At 43.6% G+C, this 15,130-nt stretch overlaps 1 protein-coding gene across 1 annotated transcript; it reads right to left on the reverse strand.

Annotated features, from left to right (window-relative positions):
• Positions 1–2,432: 2,432 nt before the first annotated feature.
• Positions 2,433–13,208, reverse strand: LOC141049687 (homeobox protein vex1-like). Its single transcript, XM_073546332.1, has 3 exons — positions 12,008–13,208; positions 3,246–3,511; positions 2,433–3,092 (listed from the first exon to the last, which is right to left on the reverse strand). Exons 1-3 carry the CDS (start codon positions 12,282–12,284, stop codon positions 2,760–2,762), a joined length of 876 nt encoding a protein of 291 aa, XP_073402433.1. The 5' UTR covers positions 12,285–13,208; the 3' UTR covers positions 2,433–2,759.
• Positions 13,209–15,130: the final 1,922 nt, after the last annotated feature.

A 15,130-nucleotide genomic window follows, 5' to 3' on the forward strand; every position in this document is an offset into this window, starting at 1 on the left:
TTTATGTGTAAGTGTGCATGTGTAGCCGATTCACTATCTCCATCTATCCCTCACTCCCTCAAGATGGCTGGACCATCACTGTAAATACATCATTATAAATACAGGAAAGATGTATATCTTTGTACCGTGTCAGCCAGTAGATAGAAAAATATTCAGGATTGAGAGTCCTCAGTAGTTGATACCTTTTAATGGCTAACTGAAAAGATGGTAACACATTGCAAGCTTTCGAGACTACTCAGGTCTCTTCATCAGGCTAGACTAATACAAAATCTGAAGAATCGCATATTTATGCACAATACAGCCTAGAAAAAATGCAATAGATAAGACAAGTGACGTGAAGCAGAACTATCAATATGGGAGAGGGAGAAACAAATATAAACATTTGACCAGTTCATAGATAAGGAGTCCGGATGTTTTAGGGTCCTCTGATTGGGGTCTAGTTCTGTGTTATAATGCCCCCACAAGGTTTTAAAAGGAAATTCCTTAATTGATGTTAAATGACATAAATCCATGCGACACATTCATTCCAGCACTGAGAGTGTCAAAGTTCGTCATAAATTTGTACTCCCAAACTCGTCTCTCTCTGAGAATTGAAGTTACCTATCAATACCTTAAAAGAACTTATTGATTCTGGGACACCAACGAAGTGGAGCCGAGGTTGCGTCTGGCCTATTGGCAATGTTTAATTAAGGACTGTCATGATGTTATTAATGTTTTATATACCATGTCTGAGGTTTCCAGGTGCTGTTAAGGTCAGGGACAACTATATTTTAGGAGGCAGGGGTGTAAGGAGGTGGCGGGGACCCTCACAAACCTCCTCTCTCCTGAACATTATGCACGTGTATTCCGATGGGCACCCTGATGTTGATTGCTGTATTATTGTAATATGTTATATACTCTGTCAAAGTATGTTAGGCTACTTTCACACTTGCGTTTTTTTGCTGCGCGTTTTTTGCGCACACAAACGCATGAAAAAAAACGCATCATGCGTTTGTGTGCAGTTTTTTGCGGGTTTTGGTGCATTTTTTTGCGCATACGTGCGCATTACAATGAGCACGTATGCGCACCCAAAGACTTTAATGGGTGTTTTGCTGTAAAAAAAAAAAGCATTGCGTGCGCATGCATTTTTTTGGGGCAAGTCGGACGCACAAAAAATGCAATAGGATGCTTTTTGTGCGCCCGAGCGCACACTACAAAAAAAAAAAAAGCATGCGCATACAAACGCGAACAAACGCATGTGTATGCGCACCCATGTTAAAGTATAGGGAAAAAACGCATGCTTTTTTTGCGCTAAAACACAGCGCAAAAAAACGCAAGTGTGAAACCAGCCTTAGTGCAGGGATAGAAGGGGATAATAAAGAGAGACAGACCAACAGCCTGACAGGGACAGTATTTCTTGTTCCTAGAGCAGAGCCCGGGTAAACTTGCCTGAGGCAGGATGTGCTTCACAGCTTGGGACAGAAAGTACCCCAGTTTGGGGAATACAAGCTGCCAAGGACTACCAGGCAGTGTGGATGGGCCCTAGTGTGGTAGGACCATCCCAGAAGAATATTTGTGGCTCTCAAACCCGTATGGGAGCTTGTGATGCTGGGTCAGCTCATGAAGTTGCAGGGACAGAATAGGAAACAATCTACAGTAAAGTTTTCCCACTGGAACAGAACTGTGCCTGTGGTGTTTTCCTGCGCGCTTATTCACAAGCGGCTGAAATGAGCAAGTGAGAAAGGTAACTGACCATACCGCAGGACTGGGACTTCGCTTGTTTGTGCATATGCAAGGAGCTGGGGTGCTCACTGACTGTGACTTGGTAGACTCATGACTACCACCTCGTGTCCCCTTGTTACATATGCATTATTTAAAAAGTACATCATTCTCTATCTAATTTAACAGCTTTGTTTTATTTTTTTACTCACTTCCATTTTGATAGCAAGTTTGTTTGAGAATCCCCAGTGCATGCGGGGATACTCACATTGGGCGTCATCAGTGATTGCAGCTTGTCCCCACTCCAAAACATCATCCATTACATCTCTGTCACGAATCTTCAGAGTATGCATAGGTTCTCAATTCTGACATATGCTTAGTATGAAGCTGCCTTGTCACTGTGCAATATTATTTAAGGCACGGTGGCAGAGCCAGCGAGGGAGCGCACTAATGAGAAGTGACGAACCAGCAAGAGCATATTGTAAGATCACCCGGTGAGCAGGAACCAGCCTCACCCCCCAAAAGTCATCTCCCATAGGGACATGTAAATTAAAATATACAAAAACATTAAATAGACATTTAGAATTAAAACCTTTAAGCAGTCTATAAAAGTAATAAAAACAAATAATTTACATAAAATTGTGTGTATTAAAGTACCACTCCAGTGTTTTTTATTTCACCACTGGAGTGGCACTTAAATCCAGGTCCCCTGCATCCTGTCCGATACTCTCCTTCTGGCATTTTCATCGTTTTTCGCCGCCGCACCGGTCCATCACCTGCAGTTTTTGACCTGCCGGCTGCTCCAGTATTTCATGGCACGAGCCAAAGGTCACTAATCAATGTAAGTCTAGGAGAGCCTTGTTCTGCACTCACAAGAGACCGGGACCGGTCTTGTTCTGACTCTCAAGAGAGCGCGGGACCGGAGTGATGCTGAAACAATGGTGAAGATGCCAGAGGGTGAGTATATGATCAGGGGCAGGAGAATTCTTTTTAAATCAACACTCGAGAAATGGAAAAAAAACCAAAATGCTGGAGTAGTGTTTTAATAGTCCAGAACACAATTAATATGGGTTTATTGTGCCGCTCATTGGGTCATTAAAAAATGGATGTACCAGCACAGGAGGGCATGGGAAGGACCAAAGATTTGGTGGGGTAATGGGTGCAGCATGGAGTGGAGGCCTCACCACCGATGTCGGAAGTGCTCTATAGGGTTGGATTGGTGTCGGATGAGCCAGTGGTATGGTCGGATTTGGTTGTAGAGAGCAATTTGGAGGGGGCTGAAAGTCTGAGTAATTGTAATAGGGAAGGCATATTCCGTATAACAAAGCATCAACTCTTGGATCACGGCTATATCGTTTAAACTTCATCCTTCGATTCTGAAACCAGGTTTTAATCTGAAAGGGAATAAGAAGATATAAGTATGTTGTGATGGCAGAAATTTGGCCTTTTGTGCACTTATTGCAACCTATAAACCCCCTATACCATCACCACTGGATAAACTTAGGAAATGCAACCAAAAATTGTTACAATATCTCTACAAAGCCTACCTGGGTATTTGATAGCAGCAGCAACTTGGATAGACGCTTCTTCTCATTTGACCCAATGTACTGATGCTCGTTGAAGCTCCTCTCAAGCTCCTCCAGCTGCTCAGTAGTGAACTTTGTTCTGGGTCTGGTTGTGGATTTCGACTCTTCCTTGGAAACGGACCCTGGGTTTTTCATACTGTCCAAGTCAGAAAGCCGACTGTTCCCCTGGGCAGGACTTGTCCTTTGGACAGATACGTCTTGAAATTCTTTTCTAACTATAGAAAGGCCTGAGAAAATAAGAGATAAAAGAAAAATATAAAAATTAAGTGACTAAATAGGTGTATTATCCATCAAATTGTCCATATTTAGAGAAATGAGTTAATTTAATGTAATCTCTGGCTGTCATGGCAAACTAGGAGTTATAATTTTGGACCAGTAAGGTCACAGGTTGAGGAGCATTGTAACTGTATGTTCTCTGATCGACAAATACATGAAAGCAATACGATCTGAAGATCCACCCTACTAGGTACGTGGTTCATAGTGTAATATATTTAGCCTATATATGTACTGTGCACACACATGGGAAGTGCAATAGTAATAGCTATTCATTAGGACGCAGTTAGGCAGCTCTATAAATCGGGCTGAGATTGGACCGTAGTGCACGGACTGGCCGGCAGCTGTCTCGACTTGAATGCGACAGCTTCATGTATTTCTATGCAGCTGTCACTCTGGTGTCGGGAGAACCGGCGGGCAGTCTGTGCACTGCAGTCCGATATTATACGGCCGTCTGACTGTGCCCTTATAGTGTAACTGTGGCGCCCTGCGTCTTTACTGCCACAAAAGGGTTAAATATGCACTGTTTTGTGAGCAATGGGAGTTATGCGTTCTCTGCTAGAGACCACAACACACACACACAATTTGTCTGAAGCTTAGACCTTTGCAGACACACCCTAACTGGGAGGGGGAGGGGCCGAGTTGTTCTCAGGGTGAGGAAAGAGGAAGAATGTCTTGGAGGCTATGTTTAGACATATGCTCGATGCAGGAGTGAGAGCTAAGAAGCATCAGGGAACCAGCCCCTAGACCATCCATGCTTTCAGAGCAGGGTGGTAAGCTGAGATACTGCGTGGGATTATACGACCAGCAGAAAAGTGTTTTCCCTCAGAAATACTGCAACAACCTAGGATCAGTGAAGGATAGTGCAAGTGGCAGCTTGAGCTGCTCACACACAGGATCCATGCTGCAAGTTGCCAAAGGAGAAATGCACAGTGAGTAGAGGCAATAGTGGGAAGTTCTAAACTCCGGGAAGCCTTGGTCCCAGAAGGGATTAGAATAGCAGGAAGTTACACTGAGTCACAGCAGAGGAAGGGTAACTCCCATTCTGCAGAACAGACTGTAACCTGGTGATAGTTGTAATATCTCCTCTGAACTGCACCTGAACTACAGAAAATGATAAAGTGACTTTCCTTGTCTCCTGTCTTATTACTCCCTGCCTTCTACTTGCATCACAATCTCTGAGGGCATGCCCTGGTTGGAGAGGGTTTAACATCTGCACTGCCATCACCATCTACTCCCCCAGGGAGCATTTGCAGTGCCGGCTATACTACAGTCAAACCATCCAACTAGCATCACGAATCACTACATAAACTTTATCCCCATCCAAATTCTTTTCCTTTTACATGACCGATGACCGCCTGGGGCCACTGACCGGGTCACCGCCACTGTGACATCTCCCATTGAAGTTAACAGACCCGGTGCAGAGTACCCCACAGCCCCTGGGGCGCATCATAACCATATCTGGGAAACAAGCAAGGATGTTTGACAACAAAATCTCTAATGGAATTTACAGTTTACGCCCCAACTTGTGAAGATAGCATGAAGTGGCCAAATTTTGGCCACACCCCAATCCTCACCCATTTGCCATTTTGTTCTACCCTGGCAGGAGATGTCAGAGGAGCGGTGACAGTGAAGAACATTCTACAGATGCCAGAGACTGCAGGGTGTAGACCCAAATCAGAGACTGTTTACTGTAGTCAAGACGATTGAGACTAGAGATGAGTGGATCGATTCACAAGACTCTGGTCCAGGTCAGTGCTACCTGGTAAATGAAAGGGAGGCCGCTAATCTTTTACCTTCCAGAGTCACCGACGATGGGACTTTTAATTAGCCAGGTCTGGTATGACATCATCTGTGCATCCTGCTCATCTCTAGTTGGGACCTGTGAATTTATTTTTTGTTTATTCACAGTTGAAGCCATCAGACCTTTCTCATCTTTATGTAGCTTCACTATATGACTTCTGGGTTTTTGGTGTCTGTAAGGCCGTGTTCACACGTTGCTTATATATACTGTGTTTTGTTTTCTGCAGATGTCTGCACCAAACTACGCAACAACAATCTTCTCTTGATTATTGCAGTTTTGCTGCATTATTTAATGCCTTTTCCAATTATTTAACGTATTGATTTTTTTTTTTTTATTTTAACTTTTCATAGTCCTGAAAACCTGTGTTTTTAATGGCTTTTTAATACTATTGAAAAGCTTTAAATGTAAGTGTTTATTTTTACCTACATTTTTATTCAGGCTTCACACAGAAGCTTACAGAGGAGGAAAAAGCACCAAAACCGCACAGTTCAGCAGTGTCTTTAGACTTTCAGCGGGAGCAGTTTTCATGAAGTCACATCCACTTTGCTTGGACAGTTAAATGGTAGCATTTCAGTTTAAAAAAAAAAAAAAAGCAGCAGAATACATGCAGCATTTACTCTACATGTGAACACAGCCTAAGGCCTCTTTCACACATTAGGTTTTCGCCGTCAGGCGCGATCCGGCGCTTTTGACAGAAACCGGATCCGGCGAAATGCAATGCCGGATCCGGTTTCCCCCCCATTGACTTGCATTTGCGCCGGATCGCGCCGGATGGCCATGCGTTTCATTCGGTTTTCGCCGGATCCGGCAATGTGTCGCGATCCGGCGTCTGGAAAAAACGTCTACTGTAACGTTTTTTGTCTCTGGCGAAAAAGCCGGACACGCCGGATCCGGCGCGTCCGGCTTTTTCACACAATGAAAGCCTATGAGCGCCGCAATGCACCGGATCCGGCGAAAGCCGGATCCGGTGGCCGGATCCGGTTTTTTTGGTCTGAGCATGCTCAGTAGCTCTGCCCACAAGACATATATAAAAGCAAGACAGTGGGACCCACAGCCACACCCAACATGCCACCCAAGCCAAGAACCAGGAGAAGGCAGCAGACATCTGCAAAGGGAACATGCTGAGGAGGGGAGTCCAGAAGCAGATGAGAGACGGTAATTATCAAATCCCCCATTCCTCCAAACTAGGGCCATGGAATATCAAGATATTCATTGGCCCTTTGTTTCTCTTTATTCAACAGCCGCCAAAGAGATGCAGCAGCAGCAGCAGCAGCAGAAATGGCATCACTGGCAGCAGCAACAGCAGCAGCAATACCCACAGCCATGGAGTCTGGCCATCAACAGGACAGCACATCTTCTTCTGGGAGCCCTCCCTCGCATCGTCAGCGTTTGACGGTAAGTTTTTATTTCCAAAATCCATCATCTCTGTAATATATGTCTATTCATTGACTTTTATTTCAAAACAGGAATCACAAGATGAAGAGGAGCTCCCAGAAGAAGAAGGAAGGGATGGACAGACACCTGGAGTGGGCTCACAATTGGTAAGTTTTTTGCATCAAACGCAGAAACACAACATCACACTACACACAACACATAGAAAACAATGTTCTGCAGACCACACACAGCAAACAAATGCCTACATCCAAAGACATAACATTTTTTGTTTTCTTCTCTAGTCTTCCCAATCTGGTGCTCGGCCAAGAGGTCCTCGCAGTGCCTCCCAGGGTCGTCGGCGACAGCAACGCGGCGGTCACCAGCGTGTAAGTATAAATATTTTTGCTTTGTTTTTTTGCACTTTTTATTTCATTTCTTTTGTGGAGGCTAATTATGTTATTTTTGTCTTTTTCTTTAACAGCCTTCACAGCGTGCTCCCGACTCTGACGGTGAGGATGGAGGGATTGATGTGGACCGCCTCATCGATCTCGTCAGAGAAAGGGAGCCGCTCTGGAATATGGCTGACCGCCGCCACGCTGACCTGATAGTTACCCGACGACTCTGGGAGGAAATCTGTTCTCTCCTTGTGGGCCGCTGGGAGGACCTCGAAGCTCGGGCCCAGATTAAAGAGCGTAAGTATATACAGTACCGGTTGCTTGATGTAAACCAGTGTTTCCCGAACTCCAGTCCTCGTGGTCCCCACGGATCATGTGTTCAGGATTTCTATTTACTATGGAAATCCTGAAAACATGACCCCTGGGGACCATGAGGACTGGAGTTTGTGAAACACTGATGTTGTATACTAACCACTCCTTTCTCGTTTCAGGGAACAGAATTGTGAATCGGTGGCGGTCTGTGAGGGATCGTTTCAAGAAGGAGTTCAATAAAGAGATGCGGGCCCCGAGTGGATCTGGAGGACGCAGGAGCAAGTACAAGTACACACAAGCCCTGTCGTTCCTCCGGGAAACAATGCTCACCAGAAGGTAAATATTACACACCACATGTGAAAAGAATGTTAGATGTAACTTTTTTTTTCCAGCCAGGGCCATACCATGTCAGTATTTTAATTGTTTTTTTTTCTCTTTATTACACAGTACGGTGAGCAGCACTCGGGAGCCTGCACGATTGGACCCTTCTGAGGCGATCCCTGAGGAGACCGGCACCGAGGGACACTTCGACCGCCCCGGTACATCTGCACCTTCCCAGCCTTCCCACACATTTGACCCATCTGTCCCATCCACCAGCACAGGAGCATCGTGGCCGCCTACATTACATGAAGCTGCTGGTGAGGAGATCGCTTTCCCTTTACCCCACCCTTCTGCCCCTGCCACCTCTAGTACACCTGCGGGTACTGGGCGGCAGCGGCAGAGGGGTCAGGAAAAGAGTTATGCGCAAGAGTTCTTGCATCTGAATGCATCTTTCCAGAACTGTCTCAAAGTCTTGTCAGAGCAAATCTCCGCAGGCTTTCAGCAGATCAACTCCAGCATTCTGGAGGTGAAGACACTTCTGCAAACCATGCATTCAGAAGCAAGATCTTCGCCAAACCACACCTTTTTCAGGTCTGTTGTGGAGCGCATGGAAACGCTATCTCCTACCCAGCAGATGCATGTAATGCATTCGTGCCACGGTGCTCTACAGCAGGTTACCTCCCAACCTCCACCTCCCACCACTGTAGTTCCTCCACCTGCACCCCCTCCAGCCACTTTCCATCCTCCCCCTCCTATTACATCTGCACCCCCTCCAGCCACTTTCCATCCTCCCCCTCCTATTACATACCAGCAACCTCACCAGTACCAGCAACCTCCCCAGTACCAGACATCTCCCCACTTCCAGCAACCTGCCCCGTACCAAACTCCTTCCCCGTACCAAACTCCTTCCCCATACAACTTTCCATCAACATCATCTGCTCCTACAGTCCCTGCCCAACCCTCCACTCCACCGCCCACCACCTCTTCTGCCTCCCACATGTCCACCCATTCTGTAGCTTTTTCAACACCATCACCTCTAACTGTTCCTTCCCCACCACGATCCCAGTCCTCTCTCCACACACCCAGTGTCGAAGTTTCCCGCAGCCCCTCCAGCAGTATTTCCACCCCACAGTACACAGATTTGTAATGTGTGTTTTTTGTAATAAAAATGCCCATTGGGTTTAAAACCTTTATTAAAAAAGTTTTTTGCACTTTAAAAACATTTTACAAAAAAAAAAAAATGTAAATAAAAGTTAAATTATCGTTTCACAATGGTTGTCTGTCATTTCTTTCTGCGGCGAACTATGTTTTAAAAAAAGGTTAAATACAGGGTATTTCAAAGGTAAAAAGGTATTCAAAACCAGGTATATAACTGTGGGTAAATTTTAGCTTTTTGCCACAGTTGTGTTCCTGGTTGTGTTTGAAGCAAAGTATTTCACCTAAAAAGTTGTGTTTATTGTTGGTGATTTCCTACCAATGTACACAACTTTTGTTAAAAGGTGAAATACTTTGCATAAAACACAACCAGGTACACACCTGTGGCCTAAAGCTAAAAATAGTAAGACCATTACAAGATAGCCAACTTTGGTTGGCAAAGGTATATACTGTTGGTCCAGAAGGTACACAAGTTTGGTTAGGGCACAAATCTTTCACACTCTGTCATCCTGCCAGTGTACTCTGCCTTGAGGTGACAAAGTATAGTGCAAAATTGTCCCTCATTACTGAAACCGTCACAGAACTTCTAGTGGTAATATTTCCAATGACAACATCCATCTTCGCCAGTAACTTGCTCTTCTCTCCAACCTGCACTTTCTTCTCTACAACCTGTCAAAGAAGGGCTGTAGGAACATGGTATATCTAGTTTTCCAGTAGCCAATCCCGTTCGGAAGGCCAGAAGGGTAAATTTTAAAAACCGGATCCGGCGTAATCCGTCGAAAAACGGATAGAAAAACGGATGAACCGGATGAGACGGATCCGGTTTTGTCTGTCAAGAACAAGACGGATCCGGCAGAAAACCGGATCCGGCACTTCAGGTTTTACAAAACATTTGCCGGATCCGGCATTCCGGCACGACGCCGGATCGCGCCTGACGCCGAAAACCTGATGTGTGAAAGTAGCCTAAATGTCCATGAAAAGTGGACGTGATTTCATGAAATCTCTGCTCTCTGTGTGTCTAATGACTCTGTGGAGCTGTGTGGTTTTGGTGCTTTTTTTTTCTCTATAAGCTTCTATGGGGAGCATGAAAAAAATGCTGTTACATTTTTAAGCGCAGAAGAAAAGCTTTTCAGAAGCATTCTAAAAACATTAAAATTGCAGCTTCACATCTGCACCAAAAGCATCAAATGAGGCAGGAAAACGCATAGCAAAATGCAGCAAACACAAAATCCTCAGCGATTATTGCATCATGTCCTGTGGACTCCTTCAGAAAGAGAAACCGTAGAAAAAACTCTGCATTTACGCTACATGTGAACACGGCCTCAGCATTACATTTTTATTACTTTTTATAGGTTTAGTAGAGAAAATTGGGGGAAAATTATCTCTCGCCGCCCCCCGTCAGACTCCAATTTTCAGGCATACATGGGTGGCTTCGGTTACCACTCAGTACACAGGAATAACATTGGTCCGAGTGCAAGCCGTCGTTTGTCAGATTGCATTTCCACAAAAAAAAAAAACTGCTTGTCTGCACCTACCTTACATGCACCTTAAGGCCAGGTGAACACTGTGCCCGATGGTTGACAGTCGGCATGGATGTCTACATATTCACCCACCAAAAAATATATATGCCATATGGTATATGCTTCTTTGCAATGGTGCTCTGCATTACTGCTGAGATTTTCTATACAGTAAAACAAGTGGAAGGCGTACATATTGGTGATGAGCGAACGTGCTCGGATAACGTCTTAAGCGCGCACACTAGAGTGTTGTCCAAGCATCTGGGTGTGCTTGTATATTACGTTTGAGTCTCTGCGGCTGCATGATTTGCAACTGTTCCACAGACTCAAGATATGTGGTGATTGTAAATCATGCAGCCGCAGAGACTTGAACATAATATATGAGCACGCCCAAAATACTCCAACACCCGGGCGTGCTCGGACCTTATCCAACCATGTTCGCTCACACCACACTAGTCCGTGTGTGTCAGATGAGGGGCAAAATAACACAATTTTGCCCTACATTTGGGGAATGAGGGCCTATGGAGAAACAATTAAAGGGTTTATCCAGGACTGTCACTGCTGGTACAGAGGGGTCACAGACTGCTCCTACTGACGTCACGTTTCATTCTGCTCTGACAGGCAGATTGACAGCTGGCTCCCCACTGCCTAACTGTGGGAACAAGCACAACACCCGCAGTAGAGCAGAGCGAAAGAAGAGCATCTCTGCTGAGCAGCTGATTCGCTGTCGGGAGCCGTCTGTGACCGCTCTGAGTTGGCACTGAGTAGAACAGGCAGGTAGTTAGCAACTACCTGCCTGCTAATTTTTAGGTTAATGGTAAAAATAATAAAATATAGTCCTGATGGATGAGAAAAGGTAAGCAGAAAGAGGAGAACACACATTACATCTACAGTCCATTTACTTCCACCTAGACAGTCATAAATGGCACAATGACCTCAGACCCCTGGTTGGCTACAGCTCCAGTACTACAACTCTCAAGACTATTGGTTTGGAAATGCTGGGAGTTGTAGTGCCACAAGTCATAGAGCGTAGCACAGGTTAAAGACCACTGCTTCAGTATATAACAAATCTACAAATGTGACCACATGTTGTAAAGTGCAGAAAAAAAATCAAAACCACTTATGAAATGTCTCCATAAGGGCTCGTGCACACGACCATATTTTCAGTCCAAGTACAAACCATTAAAAAAAAGTGTGTGTGTGTGTATGTATATATATATATATATATATATATATATATATATATATATATATATATATATATATATATATATCTATCAATCTCAGACCAATGATGTTAGTGCAGATGGAGTTTTTTTTCATTGACTGAATCTGCATATAAAAAAATAAATAAAATGTGCAGCATGCACGATTTTCCTCCAAAAATCGGACGACTCGCCCATTGAAGTGTATGGGTGTGACAAGTGAGAAAATAAATCATCTCTAAATGCTTTTTTTTATACTATCATGTGAACCTAGCCTTGAACAATTTTTTTTCTTTAGTTTTACACAAAAAAAAAAAAATTAATTAAAAGGAGGGCATTAAGTAATGGTCAGTGATATTTTCCTTACCGTGGGAGTCTTGTAGGGTGCTTGGAGCTTGATAAAGTGCAATTTGGTTGTCGGTGTGATTTTCCTTCTTGTTGACATCAGTTTCTGATGGCAATGAGATTCTATTTTCCTTCTCATAGAGGAAATCTTGATCCATGCTGAATCTTACTAAATCCACATTGGGAGGTGTAGTATTAGTAGAGCTGTTGGTGGCTTCGGTGGCGTCTTCGAAGTTGGTGGTTCTGTGACTGCTTTTGGAAAGCCAGTCTACTGAAAAACATATTTTCTTCATCTCCATTGTAAGGTGTCCTTCTCTGACTTTCCCAATGTGCAACTAACTTTCTCATTCTCTGCCTGACATATTTAAAGTCCCCTGAGCCAAGGTGGGATGTAAGGAGCCAACACTTGGAATAATGTCTTCAATAGGCTTATTAGGTGTTACTGTAATTTCCATTGTCAGAGGACTGTCCCATCCTCTTAATCCCTCAATTTAGAAGTTACTGGCACCAAATCCATCCATGGAAGGCTGACCTTCAATGATAGATCTGTCAAGTAATTGAATTAAACTTTTAGGATTAGCCTGATATTATTGTTGTTAAAACATTTTGGGGTTCATTGTTTCCAGATTAGGTATCAGGGTCATTGAAATGTTACTGAAAGGACAGACTGACTGAGAAACATTTTCAGAGGCTGCAAGGTGTTTAAATAGGATTAACTAAATTTTGGGATACTGCTGGAGACTATTCCATGGGGACCTAGTGATGATCTTATGACTAGCGTCTTCTACGACACAGGGAATTGGGTAAAAAGGTACCAGTCTATGAGATGGTGAGATATTAAATTGGGGTCTCCATAGGTTTAAGGGATATAATTATATCATGCGAGTTCCTGAAACAGGAAAAGACTTTGGGATACAGACAAGTTTATCTGATCTTTGGAGCCCATGCAGTGTTCGTGGGACATCATGTTAATGGGGTTTATAAAGGAAGGAGCAACATAGGAAATGAGGGGAAGAGCCATTGGGAATGGCTGGTAAATGTCTTCTGGGTGCATTTCAAAGTCAACAGCCTAATGTTTTTATGGACTAGCTCAAACACTTAATTGTACATTTTAGTGAAGAAGAATTGGTCTTCTCAGGTGATCCCCTGATAAGAATTTAATTGAAGACCTTTCTTCTCAACCCTTTCCAAGCCAAGAGACTACTGGGTGGGTGGGTTTGTTAGGAAAGCCTTTGTTTTATCCAGAGAAGAAGAGGTTAATCCTAGAGCCACAGGGTTCACCCTTCATTGCAAACACCTTATTTAGCAGAGTAGAATTGTCTGGAAGCGAAAATGGCACCAACATAACTACATATATAGAGCAAAGTGTCTGGAGCTCTGCCTATGCAAACAGATTGGAAGAAGAAAGTCAACAAGTGAGATTTAGGGTCTTCAAAGGGAACTTCTGTCTATTTAGTCACTTAAGCCCTATTTGGGTGCAAATTGGGAGTCAATGATAACATTTCCATACTATGAGTGCAGTCTATATCATAAGAAACAGGAAAAAATAAATGCACATTGCCGGTAAACTGAGCTTATATAACGTTCTCCCATTATAGGGCCCATTCACATGAGTCCTAACTATGATTTTCATTTAAAGAACAGGTACCAATTTTTAAATCTATGGAGCTTTGCAAAAAAAAAAAAAAAAAATCACAGGTATGATTGTTTTTTATCCAAGTCACAGATCAAAATTTCCCATATAAGTCTATGGGGCTTGTGAAAATCACAGACAGCACACGGATGGCATCTTCGTGCTGTGCGTTATTAACATGGCAATGGATAGGAGACGAAGTGAAAAAACCCTGATGAAATACTGATTATAAAAACTGACATTGGTAAAAAACTGATCAAAGTCACTGACACTTGAGACCATTTTTTTTCTTGTTGCACGCCCAACAAAAATGGATGCCTGAAGGAGGCCTTATAGTTTATGGGGCTGTTCACTTGTGTGAGGTTTTTTGTGTGTGTGGCGTGCAATAAACAAAAAGTTGGATTGTCTATTTTAAATCGTAGTCATGGATCATACTCTCCATTGTAAGTCTATGGGTCCATGGAAAACTTGACCAGCACTTGGATGCCATCCGTGTGCTCCCCGATTTTCATGTTTGTTTGGTAGGAAAAGCTGAAAGTGAACCTGACAGCTGATAAATGCTGCCTGTTCCAAGGGTACTGGGCTGCTCTGATGACTAGTCTCCAGCATGGTTTTCTCCCTTCCTGTCTATTCCCCGCCCGCTTCCCTGGAGTAACAGGTCTCTGCCTATATGTACTACCAACCAACATATGAAAACGAGCGCACGCACAAATCTCATAAAAACTAACAATTTATTAAATATACTTAAAAAGGTTTAAATACAAAAGACATGTATATACAAAAACAGAATGTTCCTAGAAGTGTCACCAGTAACATGTACAAAGTAAGATGTAAAGTAACACGGCAGATTCCAAATAGGACAAAGAACCCCATCTACAAAATTCAAGTCAACTAACAAGTGTCATGACTGATACTAAATAGTTTAGTGAAAAAATGCGTAAGGTAAGTGCTTACACAAAAGATGGTATGTCAGTGAAAAGGGAGGGGGGTCTGGTACATATTTCCTGATCCATCTGCTCCAGCGCATGTTTCACCCAGAGGCTTCGTCAGGGGGTGTTGGAGCAGGTGCATGTACTAGACCCCCACTTTTCACCGATATACCATCCTTTGTGTAAGTACTTAACGTACGCATTTTTTTCATGTTGCCCATGGATCGGGCAGCTCATATAAGTTGTCAGGTTCACTCTAAGAATCCACTTTGTAGCCCCCCAAAATTTGATGAAACTCTGATGGTAAAAATTGGCACACTGGTGAAAATCAATATGAAAATGGTCTTTGCAAACAGGGATTTCGGAACAAATATGGTGCAATTTTCCTAGGTTGTGGCTACCCAAAGATGAATGTTGTGTGACTGCATTGGATAAGCCACATATGTGCACCTGTTGCACTCACTTTGAGCAGCTTCATCGTTATTTTTTTTTTCTGGAGCAAAATGGCTGTACTACAACTCAAGCCAATCACATCTGAAACTCGTAAGACATGGCTAGCTCGGTGCGCTCATCACTTACCGGG

This window comes from Dendrobates tinctorius, unplaced genomic scaffold (genome assembly GCF_039654945.1).
Source record: "Dendrobates tinctorius isolate UK_male_01 unplaced genomic scaffold, ASM3965494v1 ptg000147l, whole genome shotgun sequence".
Classification (NCBI taxonomy): Eukaryota; Metazoa; Chordata; class Amphibia; order Anura; family Dendrobatidae; genus Dendrobates; species Dendrobates tinctorius.

What these genes read in the sequence shown, in the direction of transcription:
- LOC141049687 (XM_073546332.1), bottom strand. Translation starts at nt 12,284, where the DNA reads ATGGAGATGAAGAAAATATGTTTTTCAGTAGACTGGCTTTCCAAAAGC. An exon ending in CACCCTACAAGACTCCCACG is followed by an intron (nt 3,512 to 12,007) that starts GTAAGGAAAATA and finishes TTATTTTCTCAG; the next exon opens with GCCTTTCTATAGTTAGAAAA. An exon ending in TGCTGCTATCAAATACCCAG is followed by an intron (nt 3,093 to 3,245) that starts GTAGGCTTTGTA and finishes ATTCCCTTTCAG; the next exon opens with ATTAAAACCTGGTTTCAGAA.